The sequence below is a fragment of the Aethalodelphis obliquidens genome, unplaced genomic scaffold (genome assembly GCF_003676395.1).
Source record: "Aethalodelphis obliquidens isolate GAN/ISIS:26980383/991018 unplaced genomic scaffold, ASM367639v1 scaffold5, whole genome shotgun sequence".
In the NCBI taxonomy this organism is placed as follows: Eukaryota; Metazoa; Chordata; class Mammalia; order Artiodactyla; family Delphinidae; genus Aethalodelphis; species Aethalodelphis obliquidens.
In genome coordinates this window covers 43,789,940-43,812,924 of record NW_020837949.1, presented here as the reverse complement: position 1 = coordinate 43,812,924, position 22,985 = coordinate 43,789,940, and the positions used below count along the sequence as shown (strand labels likewise).

General features: G+C 46.7%; 2 protein-coding genes and 1 long non-coding RNA gene across 4 annotated transcripts in view; 2 read left to right on the top strand and 1 right to left on the bottom strand.

The window, feature by feature from the left end:
• Nucleotides 1–1,095: 1,095 nt before the first annotated feature.
• LOC113618572 (hapless 2-like) lies at nucleotides 1,096–2,761 on the bottom strand. The gene is made up of 2 exons (XM_027102782.1): nucleotides 2,736–2,761; nucleotides 1,096–1,439 (listed from the first exon to the last, which is right to left on the bottom strand). Exons 1-2 carry the CDS (start codon nucleotides 2,759–2,761, stop codon nucleotides 1,097–1,099), a joined length of 369 nt encoding a protein of 122 aa, XP_026958583.1. The 3' UTR covers nucleotide 1,096.
• Nucleotides 2,762–3,089: 328 nt separating this feature from the next.
• On the top strand, nucleotides 3,090–7,878 carry LOC113618255 (uncharacterized). Its single transcript, XR_003431945.1, has 3 exons — nucleotides 3,090–3,390; nucleotides 3,866–3,983; nucleotides 6,878–7,878. It is a non-coding gene; the product is annotated as an uncharacterized LOC113618255 (long non-coding RNA).
• A 328-nt stretch (nucleotides 7,879–8,206) lies between these two features.
• The window catches only part of FKBP9 (FKBP prolyl isomerase 9), a 50,903-nt gene continuing 36,124 nt past the window's right edge, over nucleotides 8,207–22,985 (top strand). The window contains exons 1-2 of one of the 2 annotated variants that reach the window (XM_027102248.1): nucleotides 8,207–8,621; nucleotides 22,539–22,684. In XM_027102248.1, the coding sequence (XP_026958049.1) occupies nucleotides 8,389–8,621; nucleotides 22,539–22,684 (379 nt within the window). In that variant the 5' untranslated portion in view covers nucleotides 8,207–8,388. The remainder of the gene's footprint in view (nucleotides 8,622–22,538; nucleotides 22,685–22,985) is intronic. The other variant, XM_027102247.1, reaches the window with a different exon arrangement.

Here is a 22,985-nt window from a genome sequence, read left to right as displayed (position 1 = left end):
TTGAACACGCCAGGACTGTGGATGCCAGCAATGCAGAACCTGTTTCCAAACCACGGCCCACTGAGGTGAAATTCAGCTCAAGAGCCACACTGAAAAGAGCAGGCCAGGCTCCAAGGAAGCATGCACTTTGTATCAAAGCTCCCAGAAGGTTAATGAGGGCCTTTCCTTACACGACTGTCTCAGCAATCATGAGAAGGTAGGTAATGAGAAGTGCCTGAAACAGAAATAATTCAGATAACTCAGTGAACACCGAACTTAGTAAAGTCAGACTTCTAAAGCTGATTACAGAACGACAGAAACACAGAAAAGAACCGCAAGGGTCATTAATCCAACCTTCCACCTGATGTTTAAATCTCCTTTACAACCAACCCTTCTCTCAGGCGTTATCTGGACTCTCTCCAACCCCGGGTAGCTGGGGGAGTACAGTGCCTCCTAGGTCAGGCCACGCTGACCGGCAAGAATCTATGACTCTGGTCCTAATTCTTCTTGTTGAGCTGGAACTAGCCTCTTTGTAGCTTCCACACTTAACCCTGGTAAAAAAAAAAATCCTGGGGACGAGAGAGAAGTCCACGCTCTCTTCTACCTGACAGCTCCTCCCGAAGAGTCAGGGACCAGGCCCTCACCCCACGTTTTTTCTTCCCTTCCTCACCGCGCACTCATGTTACGGGACTGGGCTTTTTCCTCCCTAGCTAACAGCACTAGATGAAAAGAATGGGGATTTTACCCAGTTCAGAGCGAGCCCCTTGAACTGAGAAATGGGAAAGGACCCAAGGGCGCAGCCGCACTTCTCCTGTATTCAAATCCTGACCGACACCGACGTCGCCGCACGAGGAATAAAACCGTAGTTTCCGGCAGGGAAGCGCCCGCCCGCCGCCGCCTCGCGCGCCCGGGACGACCCTGGGGACGGAGTCTCCCCGCTCTTCCTCCAGCGGCTGAGAGTCCAGCGTCCCGCAGCCCGGAATCAAATCCCGCACCCGGCTCGCTGGGGACGGGCCCACCTGTCCACTCGCAGGTTTCCAACCCCGGGCGGGCCCCGCCGTGCGACCCCGGGCCCCGACCCCATTCCTCGCATTAGTCGGGGGCGGGCGTGACGGACTCACAAGGACTCCAGGTGCTTGAGCTGCTGCAGCTGCTGCGCGTCGTGCCGCCGCCGCCTCTGTTCCCGGCGTCGCTGCAGCTCTTGCTTCGGAGGCTCCCGCGGCCGCCGCGCGCCCCCGGTCCCCGAGTCGTCGCGCCCGAGCCGGGACGACATTGCGGCCCCGCGCCGAGCCGCGAAGATCGCACTTCCTCCGCGCCGCGCCCGCCCTGCCCCGCTGCGTCCCCCTCGCCGCCACTCCGCGGCCCGCCGGGCCGGGCCGAACGTCCCGGCTGAGGCCGCCAGTGCCCCGCCTCCCGACAGGCCGGCCAGACTGCCTCCGCAAGTCCGCGCTCTGAGCGTCCTAACCGTTCTGCGGAGTCAGCGGGTGCCGGAGGCCGTCGCGCGCCCCTCTGGCGGCGGCCAGGAGCCCCGGCGCTGAGGATGCTGCGGAGGGAGCCAGATCTTTCCCTTGGTTCTCTTGAAGTATTCCCTTCTGAAGCCTTCAGGGATGTAAGCTGTTCAGTTGCATAGAAGCCACCATGCTAAGAGGAAGCCCAAGCTAACAAATGGGGAGAGATCACGTGAAGAGGCCCTGAGACAATAAAAAAAGGGATGTCAGGTCAGACCCCACTGCCTAACCACACCCCACCCCTGGTCAGATGACTCCTTGGTGCAAGCCAAAAATAAATCTTAAGGGGCTCACGTCAACCAAGAATTGCTCCTGTCCTCCTGGGGAGGCTTTGTTTGCCGGCCAAGTTATGTGCTTAAAGTAAAAGAAAAGAAGATGGAAGAAGGAAAAAAGAAAAGACAACAAACATTATCTAACCACAACCAGTGACCTTATGGCATGCAAGCAAATAATCTGAAAACTTTAGTATATACTTATATGCAGAAAGCAATTGTGTTGGATTTTTCTCACTTGCAGTTGAAAGAAGTCAATTCAAAGTCAGTTTGTCTAACATAGTGATTTGCTCTCTCAGCAAGAAGACCCAGGGATTGTTAATTCCATTTTAGCAAGTATTAGTCAAAATTCTTTTGAAAACAACAATGGACCAAAATCCAAATCAAACTGCTCTAAGAAAAAAAATTAAGTAATTTATGGGCTTACATATGTGAAATGTCGTGGGATGGAACTTCAGGAATGGCTGGATCTAGGGGCTGAAATGTTATAGTCAGCAACTTCAAAGCTTCACGTTCCTTTGTATTGCTTCATTCTTTGCAGTTTCTCCCATTGTGGGGGCAAAGATGGCCACTGGAATCCAAAGATGGCCAACAAATTAGCAGCCCCAGCTGGAAGGAACTTTCTCTTTCTCAGTTCCAATAAGAATTCCATGTATTATACTCATTGGCTTAGCAAGAGTCATGTACTTGTCATGGAAACAATCACTGTAGTCAAGGAGCTGCAATACACTGACTGCTCATGCCTATGTTACATGTCACCCTAAATCCGAGGGTGGATCAGCTTTATCCAAGCCATATAGACTAAGAGAGGGGGAGGGGTTGTTCCTCAAAGCAAAATCCAGGTGCTATTAACAGAGGAAGAGAGAGAGAGACAGGAAGAAAAAGAAGAGGAGGAGGAAGGAGAAGAGAAGAGCAATATTGGGCAGGGAAAAGTAACAGGTGTACAGTTCAGTGGTCTGACAGCCTCACCCAGTACCATATCCTGAGCTGCATTCTAGGCATCTCTCTTTGATGATTACCCTGTTAGAGCTTATAAAGCAGGGAAAATTCTTTTTTTTATTGGAGTATAATTGCTTTACAATATTGTGTTAGTTTCTGCTGCACAGCGAAGTGAATCAGCCATACGGATACACACATCCCCTCCCTCTTGGACCTCCCTCCCCTCCCCATCCCACCCAACTAGGCCATGACAGAGCACCGAGCTGAGCTCTCTGCTATACAGCAGTTTCCCACTAGCTATCTATTTTAAACATGGTAGTATATTTATGTCAAATCTAATCTCCCAGTTCATCCCACCGTCCCCTTCCCCCCGTGTCCACACGTCTGTTCTCTACGTCTGCCTTTCTATTCCTGCCCTGCAAATAGGTTCATCTGTACCATTTTTCTAGATTCCACATATATGAATTAACATACAATATTTGTTTAGTGAAAATTCTTTTGCTGCTATATCCACCTGTTTATGTGAGCTTGGGTTCTTTATGTATTTTGGCACCAGATTGAGAAGTTTCCTGGTCACCGATCCAGGATGATATGCAAGGTGTTGTGGTCACTCCACAGAAGTATGCTGGACCCTCCTCCACCCCAAATCGGTTTGCTGTCAAGACTGATGATGCCACATATGCACCGAGAGGGTAGGGAGAAATTTATTATTCACATATTGAGGCTTTCTGGGAGAGCAGGTCAGGCACCTAAGACAGTTCAAAAATAGCTTCATCAAAGGAAAGGTGAGTGACCCTGGGTTTTATGATGTTTAGGAGGTAGAACCTGGGTGAATACTCCTGCACACAGGCCAAGGCTTTGTGGGGTTTGAACTTTCCTCTGGTGCCAAGGGAAGGAGTGTGTAGACTTTCTTATCAGCTTGTCCACAGGTGGGGAGGAAGCGGAAAGTGGAGGCGGGGCTTGAAGGGTGACAGTGGTCAACATAAAAAAATGGAGTCAGATTCTTTATGACCCAGGGCCATCTTTCAAATTCAGCCCCATTTTCTGATTGTGATAAACTCAATGTAGTGACATCTAGTAAGCAGTTAGACAAACAGGAATTCTTTCTCTGGTGGTTATGATTCTGAATCATTCTTCTTACCCATCACCCTTTCTTTATGCCTATAGCATCTGGAGGGGTGTGCAGGTACAGCTCCTTTCCAGAAAGAAAGAGTAAAATGATTATTACCCAACTGTGAATACACATGGAGTCACCCTTCACTTTCTACCCAGGCGCCTAGCCCAGGTGAGTGAGAGATGCCTTCTTTGTCCTCCCTCCGTGTTCGATCCTCTGCTTCAGTCTTTTCTGCCCCTCTGCTTCATCCTAAGATAGCAGATTCACTCTCAAGGCCAGCCAGAGGGCCTTGGTGTTGGCCTAATTGTAGAGGGGTGGCTGCAGCTAGCCCTGACTCTGTGTTACTGGATAGGTTTGAAGCCTTTCTGAATGAAACAATTTTTAAAAGACTAGATTTTCTTCTTCTTCCCCCCTCCTCAACCGCCTGACCAGGGATGGAACCCAGGCCCCCTGCAGTAGAAGCATGGAGTCCTAACCACTGGACCACCAGGGAATTCCCCCAAATGACTAGATTTTTCTCCTGCTTATATGTATTTTTTTAATTAATTAATTTAATTTCTTTATTTTTGGCTATGTTGGGTCTTTGTTGCTGCACGCGGGCTTTCTCTAGTTGCGGTGAGCAGGGGCTACTCTTCTTTGTGGTATGCAGGCTTCTCATTGTGGTGGCTTCTCTTGTTGCAGAGCTCGGGCTCTAGGCGCGCGGGCTTCAGTAGTTGTGGCTCACAGGCTCAGTAGTTGTAGCTCACAGGCTCTAGAGCACAGGCTCAGTATTTGTGGCGCAGGGGCTTAGTTGCTCCGCGGCATGTGGGATCTTCCTGGACCAGGGCTTGAACCCGTGTCCCCTGCATTGGCCGGTGGATTCTTAACCACTGCGCCACCAGGGAAGGCCGATCCTGCTTATCTTGACCAGCTTTTGCAGCATAGCTTTGATGCCATTGTTTTGCTCACAAGGTGTTTTTTTAAACTAGTTCTTAATTTACCAATGACCTTTTCCCCACTGGGAAGATGGAGGAAGGAAAAAAATGAGTAAAAGGGAAAGATCACACCCTATTACATACTAATGAATCATGGCTAGATTAGAGGGTAGACTGCAGAATCTGTCTCCCCCCCTTCCCCCCTGCTAAACACCAGACTTCAAAGAATTCTGGTCAAGTAGTCACTAAGCTCCCAAGGGTCCATGTCCACAGCTCTCTGCAGCACAGTGGAAACATTTGAGAAGTCCCGTATTATTATTTCTAATAATTTAAACTGGTATTCTATTTAGTAACCAGTAGGATTAGAGGAAAAATTGCAGACAATGTGCCTTACTTGATGCTTGGAGGGAAAAGGGGAGCCATCTAACGTAATTGACAAAACCTGTTGGTTGACAAACCAATTGCCATTCCTCCTTCGCTTCCTTGCTCACAGCACTCTGGTTTTGTTCAGGAAGCTTAGGGAGCCATCTACTTCAGAGGAGGCTCTCCTTGCTCTCTGGAGATGAATCTTGATTAGTCTTAAACCAATCGTAGTGATCCTATTTCTCTTCCACTGATAAGTTAGCAATGGGCATGGGATAGTTTCAGTCAATGAGACATGAGGGGAGGTCTGTAGGAGGGAGGCTTTCTGGAAATGCTTGCTCTTAATAAAGGATACTTGGAAAGATAAAAGATCCCTTTTGTGCCTCAGGGTGGCGCTTCCCTGCATGTGGTAGCTGGATCTGGGGGAGCCATGTTGGAATCATGAGGGGGAGCAGTGAACCCCCTGAGGAGGACAGGAGAAGACACCTGAGCCCTTGAGGATGTTCTAGAGACACTTTATTAACCACACCTGCAGCTGCTTCCCATCCAGACTTTCTCTTCTGAGAGATAGTATACATCTTTATGGGTTAAGTGATTTTTGAGTTGGGTCTTCTCTCACTCATAGATAAATGCGATTCCTTACATGTACACAGTACTTTGCAGATTTCCATCCCTCATAAATTGCTTCCCTTGATCCTCCTAGAAACTCTATGGAGGTAGGCAAGACATCTTACAAATAAGGAAATTGAGGTTCAAAGAGTAGGGGCATGAGTGGCCCTACAACCAGGGTGGTCTGATTTCTAGTCCAGGGTTTTTCATCAAACCACATGGTGACTCCAGGTGTGTTGTCAAATACTGAAGGTGGGAGAACTTCTTGGACACTCTTGGGGAGGGAGAGAACACACTGCTGGAAACATTTCTCCTACTTCACTTTTGCCTCAGGTCAACTCAGATGAATTTGGCGGGGTGGGGGGTGGGGGGGGATGTTTTTCTTAATACTGGCCTTTTCTTTATCCCCAACTCAGCGTGTGCCAAGCTGAAGTTAATAGCTTACAAAGCTTAGCCTCCAGGGTTTACTGCTCTTGGAAGATCTGATTCATGCATGAGTCCTTCTTTATTTCAGGCTCAATGAAAACTGGAATTCTTTCTTTAGTGCCCTGCTTTACTTGACGGACTATGTTTGTAATTTTTCCACTAACTTCCTGTATAGAGGTGGATAGAAAGAACCTAGTTCTCTGACGTTCATTCAGACCGATCCTGTTTCAGATCCCCCTTCACTTCCTTCTCCATGTTGTTCCACGCCTCCATCCTGGCCTCAGACCTTTTGGATGTTTCTCCTATTATGTCCTCGCCTCTGACTATGTCACGTTCTCTTGTTCCTTGGCTCTCTGGCTCTCTCTCACTGATTCTCCTCTTCTATGTTTCCCTTCTTGCTTCCTCTCTCACTTCTCTCCCTGCTCCTTTAAAAAAATTCCAGTACCTTTCCCTTATTTCTGGTTCCTGTCTCTCACCTGCTCACCTCTTCCCCCATCTTTACCTTTCTAAGCTTTTAGTCTACTGTTGACTCTTCTTGACTGGATTTACAGTTTTTAGACTTGACAAGTCCTCACAAAGTCACCCCCAGAAGTTTAATGGAAATCCTTATTTTAAAATCTTAGCTTGATTTTAATTAGTTCTTATGATAATGTCAGTAATGCCAAGAGGTAAATTTTCTCTTTGGTAAATTGCTACAGAAATCTAATTCAAAGATGTCTTCTTTTCCATTCTGGAATGTCTTCTCTCTCACAGGATCATAGGATTTTAGAATTGGAAGAAGTCTTAGAAATCAACCACTTCATTTTACAGATGAAGAAACCGAGGCCCAGAAGGTGGCATGCGTTGCCCACAGTCACAGTAAGGGAGTGGAAGATTCCTGACTGGAACCAGGTTGACTTTTTTGTTTGTTTGTTTCTGTTTAAAACCTGACATTGTTATTAAAAACCATAAAGAACTACTGAAAAGTACATAGAAGGAAGAAAATGATCACCCCAAATTCAAGCACCTATAAATAACCAGTGTTAGGATGAATTGTATTAATAGGTTTTCTATTTCAATAGAATAAGCTCTATTAGGAATAATGAACATTTCTTTAGTGCTATGTGTAGTTTCTCATTAGATCCTGCATCTAATAAAATCTATAATCTAATAATTATCATTTTTTTAAATTAGTACGTTTTATCTTCATCTTAGAGGACACAATTTGCAGGTCACCTAAATAGTCCGCATAATTGTGTTCTTTTCTTTAATAAGTTGTTGGATTCAATTTAGTCACAATTTATTAACATTTTTGCATTTCTATTTATAAATTAGGTTGGCGCCCACATTCTCTCTCTCTCTTGCTACCTTTGCCAGGTTTTGGTATTGGTATTGTTTGCTTCCAAAACGAGTTGAGAAACCTTTGGTGATTTGCTTTCACTATTCCAAAGTTTCAATAAATGAGAACAACCAATTCTAAGCTAAGAATGCATTAAACTACTCTAATGAATTTCCCGCAGCATCTGAGTCTCTAATGTGGGGTCTTAACCGGCTTAGTCATGCGGGTGGGGCCACGTGGGATGTTTGCTATTAAGTAGCACTCACTGGTAGCCACTTAAAACTTTCCTCTGGACAACTGTCAGGGGAGTCTCACAATTCATGTCTCCCCCTTTCTCTGAGTATTAAAAAAAAGTCCTGGAAAAAAATCTTGAAGACGGTTTCAGTCATTTTCAACGTAGAATCCAGCCTTGAAACTAATTAAAAAAAAAAAAAAGTTTTCCTCCCTCCCCAAAGCAGCAAGGGGTAATTGGATCCGCGGCCACGTAGAAGCCTCTGGTGGCACTAAATCCGGAGAGTCTCTAGCGACAGGCAGAGACCAGCGGATTTGCCTGGGTAGTTAACAGTTTTTCCCTCCCAACTTTGGGGCCGAAGCCCAGTCCCGAGGAGTTCACGGTTTCTCCCTCGGGGACGGGTCCCCTTTGAACTCGCCAGCCAAAGAAGGCCCGCCTCTTCCCCGGGCGGGCCAGCCCACCGGACCCTGCGGGCCCAGGCGTCTCAGGGCGCAGCAGGCGGGTCCTGGCGCACGGCCGCGGCTCCTCCCCTCTCTCGGATGTGGCCTGGGGGCGGGGGGCGGGAGAGAGGGGGTGGTTGCTGCTGCCCGGGGAGGGCTGGGAGTCTTTTCCACGTTTGCAAACGCCGCCGCACGCCCAGGCCCGACTCGCGCCGCCCGAGCTCAGCGCGCCTCTCCAGCTCCGCGCCGCGACCCCCTTTCCTCGCTGCCCGCGATGGCGATCAGGGCCCGGGGTTGGCGGCCCCCGCCGCCGCCGCTGCTCCTGCTGCTGCTCTGGGTGACCGGGCAGGCGGCGCCCGTGGCGGGCCTGGGGCTGGGCTCCGACACGGAGCTGCAGATCGAGCGGCGCTTCGTGCCCGACGAGTGTCCCCGCACCGTGCGCAGCGGCGACTTCGTGCGCTACCACTACGTGGGAATGTTCCCAGACGGCCAGAAGTTCGACTCCAGGTACCTCGCACGGCGTGCCGGCCCGACCTCCGAGGCTGCAGCGCCCGCTCTCCCAGCTTCCCTGTCTCCGGACAGGCCTTTCCCTCCCGACGGACCTCCCCCAGCTCCGCCCCGCGCTCCTCCCTCTCCCTCTTCCCACCCCAAAGCTTCCCAGACCCTTCATCCCTTCAGCCGGGAGTGCTGAGGCTGGGGGCTGGGGGTGGGGGTGGGGTGCCGCGAGTTTCCCGGCCCTTTTGCTTCCCTGGTCAGCGGGAATCTTGATAGGACCTTGCGCAGCAGCTGGGTCGGGACAGATCACGCCCTCCCTCTCCACCCTGCGCATGAACACAGGCGAAATGGGTGTAAAGTCGTCAGCCCGCGAGCAGACACCAAGAGCAAATGTGTTACTGTTCCTTCGGGCAAGGCCCTTGAGTGTCTAGTCAGACATGCCTCTCGAAGGTGATAATGATGATATTGACGAAGGTGATGATAGCAGCCGCTAACATATATGGAGCTATTACAGTGTGCCAGGGTAGTTCTAAGTGCCTTCCATATAACGAACTCTTTTAATTCTTAATTCTCTGAGGTAGGAACTATCATTACCCTCATTTTGCCAGTGAGGGAACTTAAGGCCATTGAGGCTAAGAAGCTTGTTTAAGCGGAATCATTTTGAAACCCAGACAATCTAAGTCCAGGATTGTGCCTGTTAACTACTGCCCTTCCTTTACTGCCTTACCAAAAACTCCCTGGGCAAGAGGTAATCCAGAGCAAGTCACTCAGCTTTGACACGGGGCCGTGCACCGTGTCCACAATTTCAGCCCTAAACTCTGCCCCAAGATCACAACACCTCTCCCAACTTCTCTTCAGTTTAGCTTTAGGGTTGACAAGGCCTCTTCGCCTCCAGCTCCAGGCTGCTCTCCTTCCCAAGACTTTGTCATAATCCTAGGTCTGTGCCCTATAATCTCTTAAGTGAAACACCAGACTAAGTAAAGAGAAATGTTTGTTGAGCATCTGTTTTGTGTTCGAGGCTGGGCTAGGCTCATTCCTGAAGGTATCTTTTAAAAAGTACTCTTAGCCTCTCTTGCCTTTTTTGAAATTCCAGACAAGGAGTCAATATAAAAAATCTGGTTAATATGCCACATGGCACATAGCAAGTGCTGAGAAATAGTCATTCTCACTATTGTTTCAGTTGCTTCTTTTTTTTTTTAAAAAAAAGAACAGCTTTATTGAGATATAATTCACATTCCATACAATTCACCCATTTAAAGCATACAATTCATTATTTTTTAGTATATTCACAGAGTTGTGCAATCATCACAAGTCTCTAATTCCAGAACATTTTCATTGTTCCAAAAAAGAAATGCTGGATCCATTAACAGTCAGTCACTTCCCCTCCAGCTCTAAGTAACCACTAATCTACTTTCTGTCTCTTTATGGAATCATGCAGTTTGCAGCCTTTATGTCTGGCTTCTTTCATGTAGCATAATGTTTTCAAGGTTCATCGTGTTGTAGCATGTATCAGTACTTCATTCCTTTTTATGGCTGTATAATATTCCATACCGTACTTTGTTTATTCATTAGTTGGTGGACATTTGAGTTGTTTACACTTTTTGGTTATTATGAATAATGATGTTATGAACATTCATGTACAGGGTTTTCTGTGGATGTGTGTTTTCACTTCATTTTTTTAAAAAGTATTATTTATTTATTTTTGGCTGCATTGGGTCTTCATTGCTGTGCACAGGCTTTCTCTAGTTGCGGCAAGTGGGGGCTACTCTTCGTTGTGGTGTGCAGGCTTCTCATTGCGGTGGCTTCTCTTGTTGCGAAGCATGGGCTCTAGGTGCGTGGGCTTCAGTAGTTGTGGCATGTGGGCTCAGTAGTTGTGGCTCACGGGCTCTAGAGTGCAGACTCAGTAGTTGTGGCACGTGGGCTTAGTTGCCCCGTGGCATGTGGGATCTTCTCGGACCAGGGATTGAACTCACGTCCCCTGCACTGGCAGGCAGATTCCCAACCAGTGCGCCACCAGGGAAGTCACGTCCTTGCGGTTTTGATTCATGTTTCCCTAATGGCTAAAGATGCTGAACATCTTTTCATGAGTTTATTGGCCATTTGTGTATCTTTTTAAATTTGCTTCATTAATTAGAAAATAGCTAAGAATTTCCTCCTTGTGCTGATGTTAATAATTCCCATTGGAACAAATTGTCTAATACTTTCTACCCTCTAGGATGGCAGCCACTGTGAGGCAGTGTGGGACAGTGGAAAGAAAACAGAGGAGCTACCATCCATTCAGCAAATGTGTATGCAGTGTCTGCCTCTGAAGATGGTATCCCCTCCCTGTCCTTTTGCTTATAGTCCAGACAATTATATAGTGCGATAAGTACAGAAAGAATAAGAGCACACACTTCTGTCTCTCACATAGAGTTCACACATAGTTCTTACCATGTGCCTTTACATACAGGAACTGAAATGAATTCTTTTAACCTCACAGTACAGTGAGGGAGGTATCTCATTACGAACGAAGAAACTGAGGCTCAGAGAATTCAAGTAATTTACCCAAGGTGGAGTAAACGACTAAGTAGTTTAACTACTTAACTACTAAGTGGTGGAGTGGGGCTTTGAATCTAAGCAGTTTAGTGCCAGAGTCTAAAGTTTATGATCTGTAGTCCACCACGTATATGATGGAAGAACGGCAAGGAGCTTTGGAAGCACCCAGAAGGCTTAACTATATGGGTGTGTGTGTGTGTGTGTGTGTGTGTGTGTGTGTGTGTGTGTGTGTGTGTGTGTGTGTGTGTGTGTGTGTGTGTGTGTGTGTAGGGATTGGGGGCTGGGGGAATAAAGCCTGAGGAAGGTTAAAATTTACCAGGAGGAGCTGAGGGGTGAGCGCTGGGGAGTAGGGGTCGGAAGAAAGGGTGTGACTGGTAGAGAGAAGAGCATATGCAGAGGCCTGGAAGTGAGGGCATGTGAAAGCTGTTCAAAATAGCTTGAGCTTGGGCTTCCCTGGTGGTGCAGTGGTTGAGAGTCTGCCTGCCGATGCAGGGGACACGGGTTTGTGCCCTGGTCCGGGAAAATCCCACATGCCGCGGAGCGGCTGGGCCCGTGAGCCATGGCCGCTGAGCCTGCGCGTCCGGAGCCTGTGCTCTGCAACGGGAGAGGCCACAACAGTGAGAGGCCCGCGTACCACAAAAAAAACAAAAAAACAACCTGAGCTTGGAGTGGGAGTAGAGAAGTGACAGAGGGGGTTAAAAGAGGAGGTGAAGGGAGGCCAGAGAGAAAGACAGGGCCAGCTTTTTTTATTCTTTTTTTAAATTTTTTAAAATTTTTTATTTTTTTGCGGTACGCGGGCCTCTCACTGTTGCGGCCTCTCGGGAGCACAGGCCCGGGACGCGCAGGCTCCGCGGCCATGGCTCACGGGCCCAGCCGCTCCGCGGCAAGTGGGATCTTCCCGGACCGGGGCACGTACCCGCCTCCCCTGCATCGGCAGGCGGACTCCCAACCACTGCGCCACCAGAGAAGCCCAGGGCCAGCTTTTGAGAGCTCTCCTCTGCCTGGCTATGGAGTTTGGTCTTTTCAAGGGACAATGGGAAGCCATTGAAGAGTTAATCAGGGGCGTGAGGGATCAGATTTGCATTTTACAAAGGTCCCTTTGGCTGCAGTGTGGACAGTGGAATGGTGGGAGCAGGGTACACAGTAGGTGATTCATTAAAATGAGTTTCCTTCTAGGGCCTCTATTCCTTTGGGAATGTATGAAGTATTAGGGTGTTACTTTGCTATTCCTGAACAAAGAGCTTGGGGAAGGAGAAATCCGCATGCTCTGGGCTTTGGCTGTTGATCCGGAGGTTTTGCCCAGAAGAAAATGATAGCTGTCGCTCTGACCATGGTCATAAACCACAAAGGGCCTTTCTTTCCACAGATCATTCTTCCTGCGTCTGTGCCTGACGCTTGGGGGCAGTTGGTATCTTTTCAGCTTATGGGCATTTGCAGTTGCCAGGAGGCCCAGCCCTTCGGCCCTTGGTCACTGGCTTGGACGTGGTTTCATTTTATTTCGGAGCCTCCGTGGGCTCGTTAATATGCTCTGTGGCTGCTGCTACAGATCTAAGGAGAAGACGGCAGCTTCCCGCCTGGTTTCTGTGGTTTCTGGTTTCTGTGGGGGGGGGCTCCTGCTCTCACTCTCTAGTCCTTGGAAACTCCTTGTCCACCACTCTTGATTCAGCTTTTGAGGAGTTCCATAGCATTCCTAGTAGTAAGGGACTGAAGTTTAACATGTTCCTGTTATCTTTAGCAGGCAAAACCAGCATCTTGGTCAGTTCATTCACAGTCTCAGGCCTGTCTGCAGGCCTTTAAGGTCTATACATTCAATAAATATTACTGCGTGACCACTACATGCCCTGTTGGGTATATAGAGTTGTAAATGCTCAGACCCAGTGGTGTTCGAACTGTACATGCATCAGAATCACCTGAAGCTTATTATACACAGCTCCTGATTAGGTAGGCCTGGGATGGGGCCTGAGAATTTGTATATCTAACAAGTTCCCAGGTGATGCTGATGCTGTGGTCTAGGACCACATTTTGAGAACCATTGCTCTAAAAGAATCATAGATTCGTAACAGAGGTCAACTTCATTTTACATATTCATTCATTCATTCAACAAGTATTTATTGAAAACCTACTATTCTAGTTGTTGGGATGTAGCAGAGATAAAACAGACAAAAATCCCTGCCCTCAGGTAAAACTATTTTGTATGATACTCTGATGGTGGGTACATGTTTTTTTACCTTTGTCCAAACCCATAGAATGTACATCACCAAGAGTGAACCCTGATGGGGGACTTCCCTGCGGTCCAGTGGTTAAGACTCCACGCTTCCAATGCAGGGGGCGCGGGTTTGATTCCCGGTTGGGGAACTAAGGTCCCACATGCCGTGTGCCCAAAATAAATAAACTTAAAAAAAAAAACTTTAAAAATAAACTTAAAAAAAACAAAAGAGTGAACCCTGATATAAACTATGGACTTTTGGTGATAATGACGTGTCAGTGTAGATTCATTGATTCTAACAAATGTACCCCTCTGCTGATGCACTCTGCTGATAATGGAGGAGGCTGTGTGTGTGGGTGGCGTTAAGGGGTGTATGGGAAATCTCTGTATCTTCTGTTCCATTTTTTTGTGAACTCAAAACTGCTCTAAAAAAAACAGTCTATTCAAAAAAATCCCTACCCTCAAGCCAGGGGATGGGGAGGGCCCAGAAACCCATTACAGCTGGCTTAAGAAGAAAGGAAGGGAATTTATTGGAAGAATCTCCAATTCCTCCTGAGGATCCAGAATCGTGAATGGAAGTGACTTTCTGGATCTCTCTGAGGGATTGCAGAGGGGCCGCATTTTCCCCTTCTCTGAAAGAGAGCTCCAGCAGGCTTTCCATGCCACATACATGACCTCTTGGGTCCAGTAACGCTGACTCACTGGAATCTGTCTCAATTCCACATTCCCAGGATCTCTCCCATTTGATTGGTCCCATTTGCGTCAGGTTCCCGGCCCCCCCCCCCACCACGTGGGTGTTAAATCATGTGTTAAGTGAAAGGGCATTATGGCTCATCCCTTCTGCAGGACTGGATCTCAGAGAGCCGGTGGGCTGGGCAGTACCTCGGACAGTGTCAGGGTGGACTGGAAGGGTTAAGTGGCGGCAGAGAGACTCAGGTCAGGACTTGCTCACTTAGGCGGGAAGCATTTAAATTGTTGATCTGCATGGTAAGACTTTCTACGGAAAAGCCATGTAAAGAAAGAGAAGCTTCCCAGTGCAGTTCTGCTAACTTTAGGAAAAGTTCTTCTTTTATTGGCAGGCCAACATGATGCCCCCTTTGAAGACTTAATGGCGCTGCTTTTTTAAAAAAATATTTATTTACTGATTGATTTTTATTTATTTATTTTTGGCTGCGTTTGATTTTCATTGCTGCGCGCAGGCTTTCTCTAGTTGCGGCGAGCGGGGGCTACTCTTGGTTGTGGCGCGCGGGCTTCTCATTTGCGGTGGCTTCTCTTGTTGTGGAGCATGGGCTCTAGGCGCATGGGCTTCAGTACTTGTGGCACGTGGGCTCGGTAGTTGTGGCTCGTGGGCTCTAGAGAGCGGGCTTCAGTAGTTGTGGCGCACAGGCTTAGTTGCTCTGCGGCATGGGAGATCTTCCCAGACCAGGGATCGAACCCATGTCCCCCGCATTGGCAGGCGGATTCTTAACCGCTGCCTTAATGGCATTGCTTTTAATTTTCATTTGTGGGTCATTGCAAGTAACTATACATTCATATTGATTATTTAAGTTGGCTATATTTTGCTGGGCTGAGAACTTGTGTAAAATAAGAATTATTTATAGAGAGCTGACATTTTAACTTGTGCAGTTGCTTAAAAGCAAAAATCCACAATAGCAATGTAACGATTTTACTTTCCTTTGCAAAACTTGTCTTTTAATGATACTTTAATGCACCAAAGACCATCCAAGCCAGCCGCTTGCATGTCAGGGTCTGACTCTCCGTGGAGGTGTGAATAGATGCGTTCTCTCCTTTCCTTCCTCTGCACTCCTACTCGCTCCTCTTTTCTCCCTCACCTTCTCTCTCTTCCTCTCATTTTTCCATCTGGGTAGCAGAGAGGCAGTCTGCCAGATCATTAATGGCTTGCCTTTCCCCCCTGCCAGGGCTCATTAGCTGCTGGTAGAGGTGGTTGTTTGAGGAAGATACTCTTGGGCAAAGGGTCTGGGAAGCCCAGAGTCACCTTTGGGAGCAAGAGGTGTGGGGAGGGAGGTGGGAGGCAGAAACATCAGACGTGGCCTCCCTCCCTTGAGTTGGGCCCAAGCTCAGCAGTGGAATTCAGCCTGGGGAGTGTGTTGAATCTCACCTGTGTCATCCCAGGGCTAGGCATCCAACTAGGAGGTGAGTTTCTACTTTTGTGCATTTCATGAATGTTCTAGTCTCATTCACCAAGGGCTTTGGCAAGGACCACAGTCCTCAAGTCAAGCACGTCCCATGTAAGCCAGCCATCTGACCAACTTTGAAACACCAGAAGGCAGTTCCCATGCCCAATCGACTGGCTCTTTATTAAATTGCTTCCCTCCTGTTATGAATTCTCAAAATATGGCAGTCTCTTTAATGTTCAAAAGAAATTTATTCAGTCTAATGTACAGCAATGTGAATATAGTTAATAATACTGTATTGTATACTTGACATTTGCTAAGAATGTAATTCTTAAGTGTCCTTACTACAAAAAGAAAAAGAAAATGGTAACTATGTGAGGTGATGGATATGTTAATTAGCTTCATTGTGACAGTTATTTCACGATGTATCAAAACATCAAGTTATACACCTTAAATATACGCACTTTTTATTTGTCCATTATACCTCAATAGAGGTGCAAGGGGGAGTAATGTATTCGGTTATTATTTGCCTAAACTGAACCTAAAATTGGCATTTAGAGCAAGCTGTCTTTTCCTTTCATAGTTGATCAGGACTTCAGCTCTGCTAACCATAGGGCCATTCTCTCTCCCCTTTGTAATGGCCATTTTAACTTCATTTCTGGCTCTGAGATCAGAAGAATCTCAGCAACAAGTAGTATACATGCATGTCAATTTTTGGCAAAATGTTTTAAAATTAATTTAATTTTTAAAACAATACAGATGCACAGAATTTTAAAAGCAGTTAAATAATTCCATAAAGCTTAGAATTATAGTTACCAAGCTGCTAAGAGTGGGGAAGGGGCTCCGGGATGAGGTGTAGCTGTTCTGAATTCGGACTTTGATGCTCCAGGTTTCCTTCTGCCCTGCGGCCTCCGCAGGCTCTAGGAGGCACATGGCGTCCACCCTTGACCAGATCCCCTTTTGCATACACCTAGATTCTGTTTCTTCCCTTCTAGGTCAGTTTCTGCCCCTCCGTTCCCTTTCCATCTTCCAAAATGTTGCCATCTCTTGACAGCAAGGGTCTCTGCTCTGGTTTTCTCAGTCCTTTTTTAAAAAAGAGCTTAGGAGCTTGGCTAGGAATGGGCTTTGGGGGCTCTAGAGAAGTGAGTGTGTTCAATTTGCCGTATGTTCTTTTTAAAGTTCATCCTCACTGCAGGTTAAAACCTGCATTTAGAAGTAGAGCCACAGTATTTATGCTTTAAGAATGCAGCCACAGGGGTAGTTACCTATCCTGAGGAATAAGCGCAAGACAGTGTATGCTTGTTTGTAGCAGATGAGTGAGTTGAATTTGAGTGAGTTGAATATGATGGGTGTTACGTGATGTCTCCTGTCGTAGTGGTCCTTGAGCTGATCGGCTGGAAGAGCATCGCTGGAGGGTGCTGCAGCCACCTCCCATACCCCCCTTGGGGCAGAGGAAGGTAGAAGTGTCAGGGGCAGCAATCAAAGGGTCTACAGCAGTGAATGAGCAGGGGAGAAAAAAGAAGCTGGTGGAGAGGAAAGGGGGTGTTGGATGTGCTGGATAATTTCCATTTGCCTTTCTAGGTCCACTCTACCCCTGTTCCACTTGCTTTTTACTCTGGGAGGTTGACCTATATGGACTACCTGTGCATAGTACGGGTTATATCAGTGACCCTCTTGTAGTCCGGCTTGTGGCTAGGTTCAGCCATGGGGCCTCAGCAGGAGATCAGAGGGAGGGAGGAGAGTGTGGTGGAGATATTTATTCCTCTGGCTCCCTGCCTATAGAGTCATCACATGGGCTGTGTCCCTAGACCAAAGGTCCTAGCTTAGCTTCTGTCAGGTGCTCTGAGCTCCCTCTCTGTTCCTGGATGCTTCAGGTCTGGGTGTGACAACAGCACTCCCTTCTTGTCCCCAGAGGTACTGCATTGTCCCTTAATTGTTTCTCTGTACCCTGCACACGGCCCCTTTATTAAAGTGTCCTGGAGCTGCCTAGTTTGTGCCTGTCATCTCTTTCCTGCAGGACCTCGATTGGGACATCTGCAAATCAGCCCAATACTGGGACAGGCTGAATAAGGGCTAATTCCAGCACTTGCAGAAATAATTTTCATGACCAGCTCCTGGCTGGACCCTGCGTATGAATTTGTTCCAGTAGTACTGACCAGCACAGACTTGCTGAGAACAAATTTATTTTTCCAGATGGTCAGAGTTTTCAGCTGTAGACAAAACTGGCCTTGCTTGTTAGTTTCTCATGTATGTAAATTATACATTTTCTTTCGGAAAGGTGTTTTTTGTTTCTAGCATGTTGCTTAGGCAGTCATCAAATGCATAAATTAATGCTGCGAGGCCATACCAGTTTTTATACATCATCTAGGGAGGCCCTGTGCATGGAGGATAAGAGTCAGATAGTCCTGGGTTCTAGCTTTTCTTCCCATTTGGCTAACTTTGTGAGCTTGGGAAATTTTTTCACCTCCCAGGAGCCTGAGTATCAGCACTTACCTTCAGGTGTTGTATGAGGATTAAATGAGATAGCGTATAGAAAAGCTTAGGTTACCCCTGTGCCTGACACATAATAAACGCTCTCTAAATAGTAGTTATTATTAAAAACTCTCATTAAATTTGGGTTCTGTGGATGAAAAATAGAAAGTTCCGTGCCTGGGAAGTCTTCGAAGCCTGAATTCTGGTCCATAAATCCTCCAGTTTGATGATGGTTCAGGGTGTGGCAAAGCCCCAGCCAAGTGAAACTGAAGAGCTGGCATTCCCCAGGGTGGGTTTCGGTCCCCCGGAGACAGAGGGTGGAGTCGTAGAGCCGACTTCGGCACAAAGCTGATTATGTGCTTTTGTTCTCTGGCTTGTCAGCCAGAACTTGGACATTTGCTTTCTATTCACTCACCTTGGAGAAAGGAAGGCTGTGAAATGGACTCTAAAACTAGGAGGAGAAAGGGAAGGAGAGGGCAGGTCTGAGGAAGATGACCTGACAGATGGTGAGGTGGACTGTGCTGCTCTCCCAAGCTGTTCATTAAGGAAAATGAGGAAAATGTAGAAGTAATTTACCAAGTGAAGGGCAGGTAGATTCCAACAGCCCTTAACATTTTATTACATAAGTACAGTCGTCTCTTGGTATCCATGGGGGATCGGTTCCAGGACCCCTTTGGATACCAAAGTCTTCAGATACTCAAGTCCCTTATATAAAACGGTGTAGTATTTGCATATAACCAAGGCACATCCTCCTGTATACTTTAAATCATCACTACATTACTTCTGATACCGAATACAATGTAAATGCTATGTAAATAGTTGCCGGTGTTCAGCAAATTCAGGTTTTTGCTTTTTGGAACTATCTGAAATTTGAAAAAATATTTTCAATTTCCAGCTTGTCGAATCCATGAAGTGAAACCTGTGAACATGTATTCCATGATCATTTTGAAATTAAGAGAGAATTAAAGAGAAGACAAATCGTCACCTGAAATCTCCTACCCATAGATTACTATTGGTAATATTTTCACGTGTCACCTTGTGGATTTTTCACATGCATCTATATATATAAATTCAAAATGAGATTATTTTATATGTGGCACTGTAACCTACAGTTTTCTCTTCATGTGTATGTCCTTCTAGTGCCAATGAATAGAAATGTTAAAATTTTTTTTATTGAGGTATAATTGACATATAGTATTATATTAGTTTTAGGTGTACAACATAATGATTTGATATTTGTATATATTGCAAAATGATCACCGCAATAAGCGTAGTTAACATCCATCACCATGCATAGTTACAAAATATTTTTTTCTTGTGGTGGTAACTTTTTTTTTTTTTTGGCTTTGTTGGGTCTTCACTGCTGCGTGCGGGCTTTCTCTAGTTGTGGCGAGTGGGGGCTACTCTTCCTTGCGGTTCGTGGGCTTCTCATTGTGGTGGCTTCTCTTGCTGTGGAGGACAGGCTCTAGGCACGTGGGCTTCAGTAGCTGTGGCTCACGGGCTCTAAAGCGCAGGCTCAGTGGTTGTGGCGCATGGGCTTAGTTGCTCTGCAGCATGTGGGATCTTCCCTAGCCAGGTCTCGAACCCGTATCCCCTGCATTGGCAGGTGGATTCTTTTTTCTTTAACATCTTTATTGGAGTATAATTGCTTTACAATGGTGTGTTAGTTTCTGCTTTATAACAAAGTGAATCAGCTATACATATACATATATCCCCATATCTCTTCCGTCTTGCGTCTCCTTCCCTCCCACCCTCCCTATCCTACCCCTCTAGGTGGTCACAAAGCACCAAGTTGATCTCCCTGTGCTATGTGGCTGCTTCCCACTAGCTATCTATTTTACATTTGGTAGTGTATATATGTCCATGCCACTCTCTCACTTCGTCCCAGCTTACCCTTCCCCCTCCCCGTGTCCTCAAGTCCATTCTCTAGTAGGTCTGCATCTTTATTCCTGTCCTGCCTCTAGGTTCTTCATAACCATTTTTTTGTTTTGTTTTAGATTCTATATATATGTGTTAGCATACGGTATTTGTTTTTCTCTTTCTGACTTACTTTGCTCTGTATGACAGATCTAGGTCCATCCACCTCACTACAAATAACTCAATTTCATTTCTTCTTATGGCTGAGTAATATTCCATTGTATATATGTGCCACATCTTTTTTATCCATTCATCTGTCGATGGACACTTAGGTTGCTTCCATGTCCTGGCTGTTGTAAACAGAGCTGCAATGAACATTGTGGTACACGACTCTTTGAATTATGGTTTTCTCAGGGTATATGCCCAGTAGTGGGATTGCTGGGTCATACGGTAGTTCTATTTTTAGTTTTTTTTTTTTTTTTTTTTTTGTGGTACGCGGGCCTCTCACTATTGTGGCCTCTCCCGTTGCGGAGCACAGGCTCCGGACGCGCAGGCTCAGCGGCCATGGCCCACGGGCCCAGCCGCTCCGCGGCATGTGGGATCTTCCCGGACCGGGGCACGAACCTGCGTCCCCTGCATCAGCAGGCAGACTCTCAACCACTGCGCCACCAGGGAAGCCCCTGTTTTTAGTTTTTTAAGGAACCTCCATACTGTTCTCCATAGTGGCTGTATCAATTTAGGCAGGTGGATTCTTAACCACTGTGCCACCAGGGAGATCCCAATGATAACTTTTAAGATTTACTTTCTTGGCAACTTTGAATATGCAACACATTATTATTATTTTTAAAAATTAATTACTTAATTATTTTGCGGTACGCAGGCCTCTCACTGTTGTGGCCTCTCCCGTTGCGGAGCACAGGCTCCAGACATGCAGGCTCAGCGGCTATGGCTCACGGGCCCAGCCGCTCTGTGGCATGTTGGATCTTCCCGGACTGGGGCACGAACCTGTGTCCCCTGCATCGGCAGGCGGACTCTCAACCACTGCGCCACCAGGGAAGCCCTAATTTATTTATTTTTATCTTTGGCTGTGTTGGGTCTTCGTTGCTGTGCGCAAGCTTTCTCTAGTTGCGGCGAGCGGGGACTACTCTTCCTTGCCGTGTGCAGGCTTCTCATTGCGGTGGCTTCTCTTGTTGCAGAGCACGGGCTCTAGGTACATGGGCTTCAGTAGTTGTGGCACTTGGGCTCAGTAGTTGTGGCTCGTGGGCTCTAGAGCGCAGGCTCAGTAGTTGTGGCGCACGGACTTAGTTGCTCCGCAGCATGTGGGATCTTCCCGGACCAGGGCTTGAACCTGTGTCCCCTGCATTGGCAGGCAGAATCTTAACCACTGTGCCACCAGGGGAGCCCTGCAACACAATATTATTAACTATAGTCACCATTAACTATATTCACTGTACAGTATTATTAACTATAGTCATGTATAGTAATGCTATACATTACATCCCTATAGCAGAAATCTGTTATTTTTAAATGGCCATAGAGCATTTTATTATATGTCCTTGCCTTGTATGTAATCAGTGCCATACTCTTGAACTTGTAAGTTATTTCCAGTGTTTAGTTATTATAAACCAAGCTCTGTAGTCATTTTCTTAAACACAGTGTCTAAAACTCTGTAGGTGTCTCTGCCAGTATGTAAGGTACTTGTAGGCAGAGTCCATGCCTTGGACTTTTTTATATCCCCCAAAGCCCCTAGCATAGTATCCTAATTGGCACCCCCTTGCTGTTGCTAAGTTTGACATGGAAGAGGATGAGAGCTTGGATCATAGCCATGATTCCATTATTTATTTTCCTACTTAAGGCCATCACCAGTCAGCCTTTAAAACACATGTATTAGTGATTTCAAGACCACATCAGACTTTCTATCACCTGCAATAATTATGTATGGTAATATTGGCATAACCCTTAGGTTTTCAGAGTACTTTTCACATCGTTATATGGTACGGATCTTGTGATGGCTATTATCATCACTCACATTTTGCAGTGGAGGAAACTGAGATTAAGAGAGTTTAAGTGCACTTCCTGCTACACCACGCTGCCTCTTTGTTTAACTTATTGACTTAAAAGAAAAAAAAAGAAAATCAGTGTTAATTTGCACATGAGTATCTGTGATATTGCTGTTAGGTACCAATCACATGGAAATGGAGTAAACGTTTTTTTTTTTTTTTAATGGAAGAATTGGTAGATATTTCACAACAAACAACATATATTTTTCTCTAGAGAGAGTTATGCTGATGCTTATCTGACTAGATTTGCTGGCAATATTCAAGGTAATTAAAAAATTCCAACCCTGCAAGTACTGTCCAATGAAGATATTTCCTGCATCAGTAACTCCTCTGTGGGCTTTTTTTTGCTGTACGCGGGCCTTTCACTGTTGTGGCCTCTCCTGTGGCGGAGCACAGGCTCCGGACGCGCAAGCCCAGCGGCCATGGCTCACGGGCCCAGCCGCTCCGCAGCATGTGGGATCTTCCCGGACCGGGGCATGAACCCGTGTTCCCTGCACCAGCAGGCGGACTCTCAACCACTGCGCCACCAGGGAAGCCCTCTCTGTGGGCTTTTTACTTTGCAGTGACCTCACTCTGTCCATGGGTACATTTTTACAGGTTAGTTTCATTAAGGGAAGGATTATTCATACTTTTCCTTCTCTCTCCCTACCTTTTGGGTCTTCAGCTATGACAGAGACTCCACTTTCAACGTGTTTGTGGGAAAAGGACAACTGATTGCAGGAATGGACCAAGCTCTGGTCGGGATGTGTGTAAATGAGAGGCGTTTTGTGAAGATCCCCTCAAAGCTGGCCTATGGAAGTGAAGGAGTTTGTAAGTGTTTGTTCCGTGCTTGTAAATACATCTGCCGAAACCACCAGAACATTTGCAGGCTCTTCAGTCAGGCAGACTAGAGTCTTCGGAAGCTTCGGGTAGGGGAAAATGAGAAGCTGTGAGCACACACACACACACAGCTAAAATCTCATCTTAAAAGTTTATTTATTCTAGATATGAAAGAAGTGTTATTAACACAGGTGTACTGAATGTTATCCTTGCTGAGAGGAAATTTTTGTGTTTTTTCTCTTTTCTTTAAATTTCATTTGGAGGGAGTTCCCTGGTGGCCTAGGGGTTAGGA